Raw genomic sequence first — 14,803 nt, forward strand, 5'->3', positions numbered from 1 at the left:
CAACTTAATGATATCTCAATCCTTTGCCTATAAGAAATGGAAAACAGAATTTCCAAGTCCCATACTTCTGGATTCCTTACAAATTTATTTTTGGAGTTTTTTTTCCTATACTGAATTCACTTTCTATCACCATGGAAACCAATCTGAAATTAGTGTTGTTAGGATCTTTAAAAATACAACTCTATTCAGCAAGCCTTCAAATATTCAAAAAAGTCCTTTCTCTGCATGGAGAATGGAAATCAGCGTAAAGCTGGGTAAAAATACATCACCCCACCCACATGAAAAACATTCATCAAAGCTTAATCAACAGACTGCAAATGGGGCAAAGAAGGAGTTCTCTTCTTTTTATTCACCTTTTATAATGCTATTACGGTTTCAGTTATTATGGGTTCACTATGACATACCTATGGAGTTTGTAAACAGTTTTCTTCACCCACCACAGCTTGTAGTAGAATATGTAAACATGAAAAATAATTTCTGTTGCACAATATTATGTGGTCTGCTCATCCCAACCATCAACATCCTAAGATTCAACACTGAAAATACCACTTCAAAACACCTGAGCTGAGGATGCCAACTGGAAGAACAACTCTATATTTGAGTTACATCTTAGGTGGGTAAAGTGAAATAAGTTCTAATTTCAGAACATAGGGCAAAAATCAATGAGACAAAACTGCAATTCAGATTTCTTAGGAAAAAGCTAGAGACCTACATGCATCTTAATAAACTTAACAGTCAGTTTTTCCTTCCAGAACCGGAATAGAGCACTGTTTCCTCAGGTGAGTACCAGGTGAAGGAACTGGTTTGCTCATCTTTAAACACCAGAACCACCCTCAGCTCAATGAGAGGTCCACAGCATGAAGAATACATGGGAAATGAGATTAAATGACAGAACAGCAGAATCACATCTCCCATCTTACAGATGCTCACTCCAGAATATACACTTGTCAGGAAACAATACTTCAAGAATATTTTCACACTTCTATTGGCCAGAACTTTTTGAACAAACAGCTTTAGCAGCAGGGTTAAAGGAAGACTGAATGGGAACCCAAATAATAGAGCCCTCCAGAGAGACAGAAAGTCTTTTCTCTCCCCAGAGCCATCTGTTTGTGAAAAAGAACCTTTCCTTCTTTTCCCCAGAGAGGATGTGTTTACATTCCAGAGCAGTGTTCCCTCTCTCCATCTCCAGAAAGGCAGATGGACAGAAGTGCCAGCTAGCCTATATAAACTCCACGTTTCATAATTTCAGAGTTTGTCTCTCGTGGTACAAAATCCCAGCGTACTCACAGGGTATATCTCGTTCTCACATCACCTCCTGGAGAACAAGCCCCTTGCACAGCAGCTTCAGTAGAGAACACTCAGGAAACAGGTATTACATTCATACTTTTTCTGTGCTGTATTTCAGTCAAAACCTGAGCTCTCGTATTCAGGTTAATTTAACTTAATGCTTTATACGAAATTGGATAAAAAGAAACATTAACTCACAGCTTCAGATAACGGAATGATAAAAGAAAATGTAAACCCACATAGTCACCTAATGTTCTACACACTAGATGGCGGTATCACATAAAGCACAGCAGAAAGAGACTCACGCCCCAATAGCATCAAGCTGAGTAAACTGATTATATATCTTCGCGTGTGGCAAGAGATTTTTTTCCTTCTTACTGAAAAATAGTTAGTGAATGTGAATAAATGTTTGTTTTTGGACAATGGAGATGATACAAGGAGAAGTGCAATAAAGATAATAAATATACAGAATTTAAAACTACATGTGGTTTTACTTAATAAATAATAAGAAGCCCTTTCTAGCAATTGCTTATCTTTATATTTTTCTTCAGGTTTCAATTTCTGTAAATAAAATATAACACTTATACATCAAATCCTGTAGAGTCTGTTCAAAGTACTATTCAGGGAGAAAATGTCCAAACTCAAATGCACTTATTAAAAAACAATGACCAAAAACAAATAAAATATCAATAGTACCTACACAATTTTATTTATCTAAGGAAAAAAGTATGCTTAGGAATTAATAGTTAATTAATAATAGGGAGGGAGAAATGAAAGGCGGGAGGGAGAAATGAAAGGCGGGAGGGAGAAGACAAAGAGTCTCACGTTGATGAATAAAATCCCAAGCTGGTTTCTTGATGAGACCAAGTGTTAAGAATATCTTGTACACAACAATTTATACCCACAAATTTGAAAGCCTACATTAAACGGACAATTTTCTCAGAAAAGATAAAAACTGACCTAAGGAGACATTGACTAGACCTAAAAAGAATCTGACTAGACCAATAATCAAATTATAAGTTGAAATGGTAATTAAAGATTAAGCCCTCAAATGGGACCAAACAGGAAAACTGTACTAAACTTTCAAAGAACAGGTAATTCCCATTTCCACAAACTATTCCAAGACATTTACTTTTTAAAGGGTATGGGGCAGTGAAGTTCCCTAACAGGCTAGTGGACAAGTATAGTACACAGACCAACAGCACTAATGAACATAGACACAAAAATCATAAAATCCTGATAAGAGTGAAAAAGGGAATTTATTTTTTAAATATTTAGCCCAGAAGTAGAGTATGTCCTAGGAATACAAAGATGTTTCAACAATCTATTTCTGTGACCAGAGTAATGATCTGTACTAATTTTTAAAGACAGCTTATTCATGCTCTATATAAAAGTGGACTAAGAACTAAGAACATGACATGGTACAGCCTCTCCTGCTGCGTCATTACATCCTTTTACCTCTTCTTCACCTTGTCACATCCCCAGTTCATTTAAGTCAGAGCTCACAGTTCATCTTAGCTAGAAGGATCATTAGCTGTCATTTGGTTATTCTAGTGTATCCAGTATGAAGATAAGGAAAACAAGACCAAGATTAACTGACAATCTCCCTCAAGGTCAAGACTGCGTGGCACAATGAGAGCATCCTGCCAGCTGGCCACACCCACTCCACCCCACACCAGTATCCTTTCTCCTCAACAAGACAATGCCATATTATGTCACGTGTTACAACTGAAAATAGTGAACTGATACTTGAACAGGAAAATCAGAGATAGGCTAAGGTCTGCTATAACTGAGCTGAAGTAGGATTTGAACACAGATGTGCAGTCAAAAGCATACGTGTTGCCAATTCACTGGGAAAAGTATACACAGGCTTGGTAATTATTTTATCAGGCACAAATTAAATTACAAACAGGAATGCTGGAGGATGCTCAGTGTTTACAACAGCATCAAAAGGAATAAAATACTTAGGAATAAATTTAACCAAAAAACTGAAACACTTGTATGCAGAAAACTACAAAATATTGTTGAAAAAAATTAAAGAATAAGGGCAGACACTCCATGTTCAAGGACTGGAAGACAATATTATTAAGATGGCTATATTCTGCAAATTGAACTACAGAATCAACATAATTCCTATAAAAATTTCAACTGCTCCTTTTTTAAAAAAAAAAACAAAAATGGACAAGCTGATCCTAAAATTCACATGGAAATCCAGGGGACTTCAGAATAGACAAAACAATCTTGAAAAAGAAGAACAAAGTTGGCAGACACACAATTCTCAGTTTCAAAACACATTACAAAGTTACAATGATAATAACAGTGTGGTACTGGCATAGAATATATATAGTCGAAAGGAATAGAGGTGAGAGTACAGAAATAAACTCATACATCTATCGTCAATAGATTTTCAACAGGAGTGCCAGGACCAACGGAGAAAGAACAGTCTTTCCAAAAGTGGTGCTCAAAAAACTGGATATTCGCATCCAAAAGAATGAAACTGGACCCCCTACATCACACTATATACAAAAATTAACTCAAAATGGACCAAAGACATAAATATAAGTGATAAAACCATAAAACTCTTAAAAGGAACCACAGGAATAAATCTTCATATCAATCTTCATATTGGGTTAGGCAATGATTTCTCAGATATAACAACAAAAGCATACGCAACCAAAGAAAAAAACAGATAAATCAGATTTTACCAAAATTACAAATTTCTATGCTTCAAAGGATACTATAAAGAAAGTTAAAAGACAACCCACAGGATGTGAGAAAATATTTGCAAATTATGTATCTGATAAGGGTCTAGTATTCCAAATAATATAAAGAATTCTTACAACTCAACAACAAAAAACAAATAACCCAATTAAAATGTGGACTTGATAGACATTTCTTCAAAAAAGTATGTAAATGGCCAACAGCACATCTGTCCAGTCACACCCACTAGGGTGCTATATTCAACAAGACATAGAAAACCAAGAGAATCAAAAACATGTGTTCACACAAAAAATCATACATGATTGTTTACAGTGGCCAAAAAGCAGAAACAATTCAAATGACAACAAACAAGAATGGTTAACAATATGTGGTAGGTCCACACAACAGAATAACGTAAAGCCATAAAAAGGAATGAAGTACTGATAAATGCCACAACATGGATGAACCTTGAAAATACTAGGCCAAGTAAAAGAAGCCAGCACAAAAGACAACATAGTGTATTATTATACTTATATGAAATGTCAAGAATAGGCAAATCTACAGAGACAGAAAGCAAATAAACTTAGCAACAACTGTCAACATTTTAAATGTACATACCCTCTGACCCAGCAAATCCTCTTACAGGATTTTATTTAATGGATATATTCATATCAATAAAACCTGGAATATCCATCGATAGGGAACTGATTAAACTATGGTATAATAATAAAATGAAATATTATGTGGCTGTGAAAAAGAATGAGGTGAATCCAAATTACTGAAATTTAAAAAAATACAAAATATACTTTCAAGTAAAAAAGCAATTTTCAGGACAGTATGTATAAAATTCCATCTAGCTATATTTTTTAAAGGTTATAGATAGCTAGGTAGATAGTTATAGCTATAGCTCTATCTAGAGATACTGCTATTTATTTTATAAATATATAGAAAAATTCTAGACAGACACATAATAAATAGTTAATAAAAGAAATAGGGCATAAAGGGAATTTTAACTTGCATTTGTAGTTTTCATCATCCATTCTATTTGATGCTTTACTGTATATAAATAAATAAATGCACACTCATAAGGAAAATATATTCTTATCCTATAAGAGCAAATTTAAATGGTGAAAAAACCCAAAATATTAAAAAAGCATTTTTAAAGCAGATTTTATCTCTTCTTCAAATTCATTCATGCAACAAATATTCATTGAGTGATTTTTTATGTGTCAGGCACTGTTATAGATAAATGCTGAGGTGGAAAAAAAAATAATAAAATATTTAGCATGCCAAATAGTGGTAAATGTTACGGAGAAAAATTAATTACAGAAGAGAGATGAAAACTGCTGGTGCCCAGGAATTGCCATCTTATGTACAGAAAGTACACTTGCTCTGAGAACACAACATTTGATCAAGTATTTAAAAAAGGGAAGGTAGCAAGTTATGTGAATATCCAGGGAGAAGAACTTTCCAAGTAGAGGAAACAGAGAGTCCAGTGGTCCTGAGGAGGGAGCCTGTACACCGGAGGGAGAGCAGAGGCAACGGTGGCCAGAACTCTAAGTCTTAGGGGAGGAGAAGTAAGAGATGAGGTCAAAGAGGTTAGAGGTAGAGCTTGTAATCCACACAGGGAATTTCAAAGAATTTGACTTTTACTCTGAAAAACAGGAGAAATAATTGGAGGGGTCCGAAAAAGTGACATGATCTGCCTTAACATTTGAAAAGAATCATTCTTGCTGTTATGCCAACTATATAAGACTAATGAAATAATCCCCCTGAAAGGACAACAGCTAACTTAAGATGACAGCTGAGACAGGCAGGGTGGCCAGATCCTGGATATATTTTAAAGACAGAGCCAAGAGTTTTGCTGATGGACTGGATGTGAGGAGTAACAAAAGGAAAGAAATCCAAGATGACTCCAAGGTTTGGCTGGTCAGGAACTGGAAAGATAGAATTGCTATTCATCACGTTGGGGAACACAGCAGGAGGAGCAGGTTTGAGAGGGGACTGTACTAAGTATGCTAAATTTAAAAGGCTATTAGTCATCCAAGTGAAGATGCAGAGAAGTCCGCTAGAGACACAATGCCACAATTCAAAGAAACCATTAAAATTTCCTTTGTATGTTATATGGTAGTGATACTACTAACCCAAATTAACGCTTACATCTAAATTATTTTATAAGCAATTGTGTCTCTCAGTCTAAATAAAATTGAGAATCAGAATTTATAACATATAGGATTAAGAATAATTACTTTCATTTTATAACTGAAAGCCTTAAAGTTAAATATAATACTGTCAAATTTTTAAAATTTAGTGGACAGTGACATTTTCTAGGATACAATGGCCTACTGAAACTATAAATTCTCAGTATCTGAGGAAGAGAAAGAGATACAAATATGAGCACAAGAAATCCGTAAGTCTAAGAGAAATTCCTCAGATCAGAGTGAAAAAAAAAAGAAGGTATGCAACTGCAGAATGTCCCACAACTGGGACATATTAATAGGCAAAACTGAGTCAGTCAACTGACAATATGAATACCTATGAGGATATAACAGAGCTACTGAGCTTAAGGTTGATGACGTCTTCCAAACACATTTTACTAAGTTTTCCTACTTATTTTCTCCACAGCACATACTGTCAATCCTATATTAAAAACAAGTAAAGATTCTGAGAAGGAGGATTCTGGGAAGATGGTGGAATAGGAAGCATCAGGAATCTCCCACCTAGACAGTAATTGCACTGGCAGAATCTGATGCAATTATTCTGTAACTCTGGAGTCTATTGAAGGCTTGGGACTTCCAGGTGAAGGCTTGGAGGATACACTGCAGAGAATTTTGGTCCATCTCAGCTCTTAGCACAGTAGCAGCTCCCCATCCCCAGCACCTCGGCACATGCCGCATACACTCAAGGAGCAGGCTGCATGCAGCTTGCGACAGCCAGGGTGGGCAAAAAGGAGGCTGCCCCATAAATAAGAAGGACCTGGGCTCTGATGGCTGCTCCTGATAGCAGAGGTGCACAAAGGCAGACAGTCATGTTGTTACACCCCCCATATTGTTGCAAGCCCCTCCCCCACTAGCTGAAGCAACTTCCCAAGAATTTAAAGGCCCAGTGCCCTTTCCCCTCCTTAATTTTTCTTCTTCCCCTTTGGGGAGCCAGACATTATAGACTAGGACATTCCAAACCAACTGCATACATGGGGAAGATGCCCAGGGACACGTGCAGGCTCAGGAAATACCTGAGGAGACCTTAAGTTCACACCTCAGGCTAGTCCTTGGCACAGAGTGAGGCTACAACAATTAAAAATAAAGTAAACAAAAACAAAAAACAGCAAACGTCAGGGAAGGGGCAAAAATCAGATTTCCAAAGTTAGTTACTACTACCACATTCAAATGTCTGAATCAACAAAAAGCCATAAGGTACACAAAGAAATAGAAAACTATAGCCCATCCAAAGGAAAAGAATAAATCAACAGAAACAACCATAAAAAAAAAAGTGATCGTAGATCTACTAGGAAAAGACTTTAAGATAACTTTTTTAAGATGCCCTCCAAAACTAAAGAACAATGTAGAAAAAGTAAAGAAAATGACATACGAACAAAATTGAAATATCAACAAAAAGACAAGTTTCTAAAAAGAAATTCTGCATCTGAAAGTACAATAACAACAATGAATATTTCACAAGAGGGACTTAAGGGCAAATTTGAGTAATCAGAAGAAAGAATCAGTGAACGTGAAAATATGACAATGGAAATTACAGAGTCTGAGGAACAGGGAAAAAAAAAAGAATGAAGAAAAGTGAACAGAGCCTACAGGACCTCTGGGGCACCATGCCATACACACTGTAGGAATCTCAGAACGAAACAGAGAGACAAAGGACAGAGAGAATATTAGAAGAAATACTTCCTGAAAACTTCCAAAATTTGATTGAAGATATGAATATAAATAGCCAAGAAGCTCAACAAACTCCAAGTAAGATGAACTTCAAGAAACCCACACAAGACACATTATAATCAAACTTTCAAAATCCAAATACAATGAAAGAATCTTAAAAGTAGCAAAGGGAGAAGCAACTAGTCACATACAAGGGATCTTCAATGAGATTATCAGATTTCTTATCAGAAACTTTGGAGGCCAGAAGGCAGTGGGGCAACAAATTCAGACTGCTAAAAGAACAAAATTGTCAACCAAGAATACACATCCAGCAAACCACCCTTCAAAAGTGAGAGATAAAATAAGACATTCCCAAATAAGCAAAAGCTGAGGAAGTTCATTAACATTAGGCTTATTCCGCAAGAGAGGCTCAAGGGAGTCCTCCAAGTTGAAATAAAATGATGCTTGATAATAACTAGAAAACATACAAACAAATAAAGACCTCAGTAAAGGTAAATACATGGGCAACCATAAAAGCTGGGATTGTGTAACAACGCTTCGTAACCAGTTTTTGTTTTCTACATGACTTAAGAAACTAATACTTTTTTTAAATTGTAAGTCTAAAAGCGAGTATTGGAAATTTAGTTTGTAACCCCACATTTTGTTTTCGACGTAATTTAAGAGACTAATGTATTTAAAAGAATTACTAGTTTATGTTTTAGGGACACACAATGTAAAAAGATGTAATTATATGACATCAACAACTGAAAGGTATGGGGACCAAGCTGTAAAGGAGCAGAGCTTTGGTATGTCATTGAAGTTAAGCTGGTATAATTAGAGTGTTATAACTTAAGATGTTAAATGTAATCCCCATGGTAACCACAAAGGAAATACCTATAGATAGACACAAAAGGAAATGAGAAAGGAATTGAAACATTTCACTACCAAAAAAAATAACTAAAAGCAAAAGAGGACGAATGCAAAAAATGAGGGACAAGAAATCTATAATACATAGAGAAAACAAATAGCAAAATGACGGAAGTAATTCTTCCTAATCAGCAATTACCCTAGATGAAATGGATTAAACTCTCCAATCAAAAGACAAAGATGGGCCCAATGGATTAAAAAAAAAAAGTGATCCAACTATATGCTAAAAATCTAAAAGAAGACTCACTTTAGATTAAAAGACACAAACAGGTTATATAAAAAGAATTCCTAAAACTCAACAACAAAAACTAAACAACCCAATTCAAAAATGGGGGAAGGACTTTCAATAGACATTTCTCCAAAGAAGATATACAAATGGACAATAAGTACAAGAAAAGATGCTGAACACCACTAATCATTAGGGAAATGAAAACCTTGTTATACTCATTAGTTTTACAAAAATGTTCAAATGTTATATCATATATATGTTCATCCAGAACCTTGTCTCCTACAAGTGTTTGATTCCAAGCATCCAATGGCACATTACGCATATCTCTACTGCCTCATCATGCCATGGACTATCCATGCTCTCTTTACTATTGGACATAGAGTCATCAGTGTCTTTAATCAGACCGGAGAACCAGGAATCAAGGGGGTGGAAATGGGAGTGGTACCACTCAGTGTTACTCATAGTGACTCACTAGCAAAATTAGTGTTTCCTGTCTCCATGACTACATGCTCTACTGGCCTAGTAGTCTTAGTTCCAAGCGGAGGAATGTTTCCACCAGAAAACACAACAATGATTCCAATGAACTGGAAGTTAAGAATGCTGTTCAGCCACTTTGGGCTCCTTATGCCTCTAGATCAACAGGCAAAGAAGGGCATTACGGTATTGGCTGGTATGACGGATCCTGGTCCTGACTACCAGGGGGAAACTGGACAGCTCCTTCACAATGGAGGTAATGCAGAGTATGTCTGGAATAGATGGGATCCCTTAGGGTGTCCTTAGTATCACCATGCCCCATCATTAAACTCAATGGAAAATAACAAGAACCCAGTTCAGGAAGGACTATTAATGGCCAGACCCAGAATGAAGGTTTGGGTTGCCTCACCAGGTAAAGAACCACAACCAGCCGAGGTTCTTGCTGAGGGCAGAGGGAAATACAGAATGAGTAGTGGATGAAGGCAACTGTAACACCACCTACAACTATATGACTGTTTACAGAATCAAGAACTATACTTGCCATGAGCATTTCCTCCTTATTTTGTTATGAATATGTTCCTGTGTGTGTGCGCATGCATGCACGTGTAACAAATCTTTGTTTTCTTCCCTCTCTTATCACCTTATATAATGTAAGATTTATATCATGGTATTTAAGTATTTTTAACATTACATCACAGTATATTAGTTATGGGTTATCAAGAAGAGTAAACACTACCCAAGGACTTTCCATCCTCCTCTAGGAAAAGGGTTAATGTTTTTGGTTGTATGAAAAATAGTTGATGGTGCTAGGCAGAAGTATGACTTTGTTATTGTCTTTATTTGGCAATAAGTATGGTTTAAGGGGTGCCAAGTTGAGAAGGGGAAGACTGTGATGGTTAATCTTATGTGTCAGCTTTTGGGCAAACATTATTCCAAATGGTACTCTTATTTTTTAGATGAGATTAACAATTAATTCAGTAGATCCTGAGTAAAGCAGATGACCCTCCATAATGGAGAGGGAGATGGAGAGGGAGAAAAGATGATTACCCTCCAATCACTTGCAGGTCTTAATAGAAAAAAAGGCTGACCTCCCCACTAGAAGAGGGAACTCGACCAGCAGAGCGCCCTTGGACTCAAACTGCAACAGCAACCCTTCCCTTGGTCTTCAGCCTACTCTGGAGATTTAGGACTTACTAAAGCTCCACAACCACATGAGCCAATCCTTAAAATCTAAATATCTATCTCTCTCTCCGCCCCCCCCCCCCACACACACACACAAATTCGTTCCGTTTCACTACAGAACTCTGACTAACATAGCTAATCACACTTTAAAATAATAATAAAATTGGGCTCCTTTAAAAAAGGACTGGTGGGGCTTCCCTGGTGGCGCAGTGGTTGAGAGTCCGCCTGCCGATGCAGGGGACATGGGTTCCTGCCCCGGTCCGGGAAGATCCCACATGCCGTGGAGCGGCTGGGCCCGTGAGCCATGGCCGCTGAGCCTGCGCGTCCGGAGCCTGTGCTCCGCAACGGGAGAGGCCACAACAGGGAGAGGCCCGCGTACCGCAAAAAAAAAAAAGGACTGGTGGGTATCACAGTGTTAAAATACTGAGATATTGTACCACCAATGATCCATGCAACTATAGGGGCAAATGCTTTGCACAGGAGAAGGCCATCAGGACTCACCTACTGGTTGTCACACTAGGGGGTCAAAATTTTTAACATCACTCCTTTTCACACTATACATAAATATCAATTACAAGTAACCTGAATGTTAAAGTCAAAACTATGAAACTTTTAGAAAAAAATAGGACAATATCTTTGTAACTTCAGAGCAGGGAAGGGCATCTTAAATATGACAGAAAAACTACAAGTCAGAAGATTTGTACAAACATACAACTACATAAAATGAAGAATAAAACAGTCAATGCCTGAACACTAAAAGCAGAATAAAGAGAGTGAAAGAAACATACCACAGGGTGAGAGAAAGTGTTTTTAGTTCACATACAAAAACAATAAAGGACTAGATGCAACATGAAAGGACTAAGATCCAAAATATGTAAAGCATTCCCATGAATGAATAAGAAAAATACAAGCAAATCTATAAAACAAAATGAGCAAAAGGCTTCATCTAGAGTTTAAAAAAATAGGAATCTCAAATGCCCAATAAACATTTGAAGAGCTGAGCAACCATATCAGAAATGAGGAGACTGCAAATCAAAATGCAGTGAGAGGGCTTCCCTGGTGGCGCAGTGGTTGAGAGTCCGCCTGCCGATGCGGGGGACACGGGTTCGTGCCCTGGTCCGGGAGGATCCCACATGCCACGGAGAGGCTGGGCCCGTGAGCCATGGCCGCTGAGCCTGTGCGTCCGGAGCCTGTGCTCCGCAACGGGAGAGGCCATAACAGTGAGAGGCCCGCGGACCGCAAAAAAAAAAAAAATGCAGTGAGAAGTACTTGGCATTTGTACATCAGGATTCACGTAGAACAATGTTCACTGAGATGTTGTTTAAAACAGCCAAACACTGACAATAACCCAAATTTCAAAAAAATAAAAGAATCAATAAATTACTTGTGACATACGCACACTATGGATTAATACACAGCTGTGAACAAACTGAACAAACTATGAGTACATACATCTGCAAGGATAAATTTCACAATGTTAAATGAAAGAAGCAAGAAGGAATACATTCAATAATGAAGCCCAAACTGGTTTGACATTTCAACTTACCCCCAAGAACCCCTGATCCTTCTAACCCGGCACTACTTTTTTACCATAACTCTTATCTTCTTGGCCGTCTTCTATGCTCTTTAAGAACGGGTCTTTGATTTTGGTTGTTGTTGTTCACTAATATAGCCAAGGCACCTGAAACAGTGTCTCGTATATAGTACTTGCTCAGTAAGTATTTGCTGAACAAATTAGAATAATTCCAATTATGTTAAGTTCAAAAAGGTAAACCTAAATGCCATATTGATTAGGAATGCATATAGAGAGTAAAACTGTTTTAAAAATGTAAGGTAATGAATGTTACAAAAGTCATGGTATAAGTGACCTCTCGGGTAGGGAAGGCAAATGAAACACAAGAGGGACACAGGAAAATTTCTCTTAACCTAGGCTTTAAAATGTACATAAATATGTATATAAAATATATTACAAATGTGTTTTATGTACATGTATATACATAATATACTTTACAATAAGAAAAATATTGGAAAAAAACTCCATTAGCACTTCTCTCCCTAACCCCTACTCCACCTTCACCCCAACTCTGATTTATCCATCACCACTATGACCCAACACAACAGTGAGGTAACGACTAAAATAGTTCATGCTATCAAACAGTGACAAACTCTGTCTAGGGATCTGATAGAAATTCTGAAATTTATACAGATTCTTTTATACTGTTTCCACTTGAAACAGGAGTCATCGGGTGTCAAATATTAGTCAACAGAAGAGAAAGAAGTCTTCACATCAACCAATAAGACATCAATAGAAAGAACTACTTCTAAGTGTCACCTATCAGATACACAGATAAAGATATAAATATGTCTTGATTCAGTATGCAGGAAATATCTCGAATATACCTGTATGCTGCCAAACTCAACGTTCTCATAATGGAAATGTGCACATTCAGCCATCTTCGGAAAGTGACCTTTAGTGAAGGGTAACCTGAAGTACATGAAATAAATGAGATACAAGATACTGGAACAGTCAAAATTACTAAACTTAAGGAGGAAATAAAACAGGTTGAAGAGCTCATGCAACAAGCAAAACTATTTAATAAGCACATGCACATGAGCACATATATCCACACGTACCTTTTCAGAAATACACAGAATCAAATGGAAATTACATTCAGTGCACAAGTCAAAACCAAAAGAATAAAATAAAGTAAAATAAAAAGCATCACTATAGTACTCTTCTAATCCTGACCCGTGTCAATGGCCCTAGAAAAACTAGGCTTTCAGTAAATGTTATGGAAACTGTCAACAGCCTGCTCTAAGCAGAAGCAGCATTCCCACCACAACATACAAAACCAGATTTTACCTGTGAATGTTGTCACAGCCCATCAGTCCTGGATTGGTGGGTCTGGATGCAGAATGAACATTTTTATCCTTGTCTTTCCTCTACTTAGAATAAAAACATAGCTATCTAACCCTTCACCAGGTGAAAAGACGGTTTTTCTGCCTAAAACTGAAACGGATACCTTCAGATATTTCACTTAATAGTCAAATACTGGCATCCATCTCAGGCTTCTCAAAAGCATAGCTGAGAAACAGCAATTTCATAACTCAAATACCAAAAGTGATTTTTCCAAATGACTGAGAGCATGTATTAAAGCTACCAAAAAGGACATACTTGGATTGTCCCCATTGAACAAATGCAACCTAATACACAATAATAAAAGTTGTTACAAGAACAAAATTAAAGTGTATTTTTAGGTAAGTAGATAATCCTCAGACCTATTCTGCTAACAGTTGAGTGGTCATTCAAGGCTTAACAGTATTAATTTAATGTATGGACAGTAAGAGCTCATTTAGTAAGAAATCTGGATAAAAGTTTTAACAGAACTAAAGAACTGATTTCCGTTGATAGAAATTCACTTAAAACCCACTGTAAAATTATACTTACTTTTTCACATGTTTAACCTTCATACTGGCTGTACTGCCACATGTCTTAAGACTAAGGTCTCCAGGAATCTCTGGAATGTCTGCTCCTCTTGCCTTAAAAAAATAAAGACAAAGGATTTATGACTATCCCTTTATTATGAATACATTTAAAAAAGCAGATTATAGCTCATTTCAATGGTTCTGCTGACTCCACACCAAAAGAAATACATACAGATTTAATAATCTCTTCTTAAAATTATAACTTACTTGACTTTTAATTGTTAAGAATAAGGAAAAATATTCACCTAAAAATATTTAACTTTACTGTAAAAGGAAAAATTTTTTGTCAAACTAAGAATTTTCATTCTCTTATAATCAAATTTTGAAATCAATTATTATATTATGTGCCTCAGCACAAACTAAAATCTCCCCCAAGAGTTGTTGGAACAAAATAACCGTGGTTACAATGATTAATAAAAATTTAAATGGTATATGTGAACATAATTAGGAGATCACAACATACGTTTCTCACACTAAAATCTGAAAGTACCATCTATGTAATACCTCCAAATTACTTCTTACTCTGCCAGTTTTCATAGTAGTGATTTTTTAACTTTAGTGAAACATACACCTGCATGATTTTAACAACAGAAACCGGAAAATGAAAAAGTTCTTCACACTCTGGAGAAAGCAAACAGCAAATCCAAATATC

At 36.6% G+C, this 14,803-nt stretch overlaps 1 protein-coding gene across 7 annotated transcripts in view; it reads right to left on the reverse strand.

Moving 5' to 3' along the window:
• ARHGAP32 (Rho GTPase activating protein 32) overlaps nucleotides 1-14,803 on the reverse strand; it is a 266,634-nt gene that overhangs the window by 115,157 nt on the left and 136,674 nt on the right. For 5 of the 7 annotated variants that reach the window (XR_004477239.2, XM_033406971.2, XM_049713594.1 and 2 more), the window contains 3 exons: nucleotides 14,114-14,205; nucleotides 13,529-13,570; nucleotides 13,066-13,150 (listed from right to left, as the gene is read on the reverse strand). Coding sequence is in view for 6 of the 7 variants with exons in the window: in XM_033406971.2 (XP_033262862.1) it covers nucleotides 13,066-13,150; nucleotides 13,529-13,570; nucleotides 14,114-14,205 (219 nt within the window). In the remaining variant the exon portion in view is untranslated. Of the gene's footprint in view, nucleotides 1-5,005; nucleotides 5,044-13,065; nucleotides 13,151-13,528; nucleotides 13,571-14,113; nucleotides 14,206-14,803 lie in introns of those variants that run through there. The other 2 variants (XM_004280480.3, XM_033406973.2) reach the window with 2 other exon arrangements.

Source organism: Orcinus orca, chromosome 8 (genome assembly GCF_937001465.1).
Source record: "Orcinus orca chromosome 8, mOrcOrc1.1, whole genome shotgun sequence".
NCBI lineage: Eukaryota > Metazoa > Chordata > Mammalia > Artiodactyla > Delphinidae > Orcinus > Orcinus orca.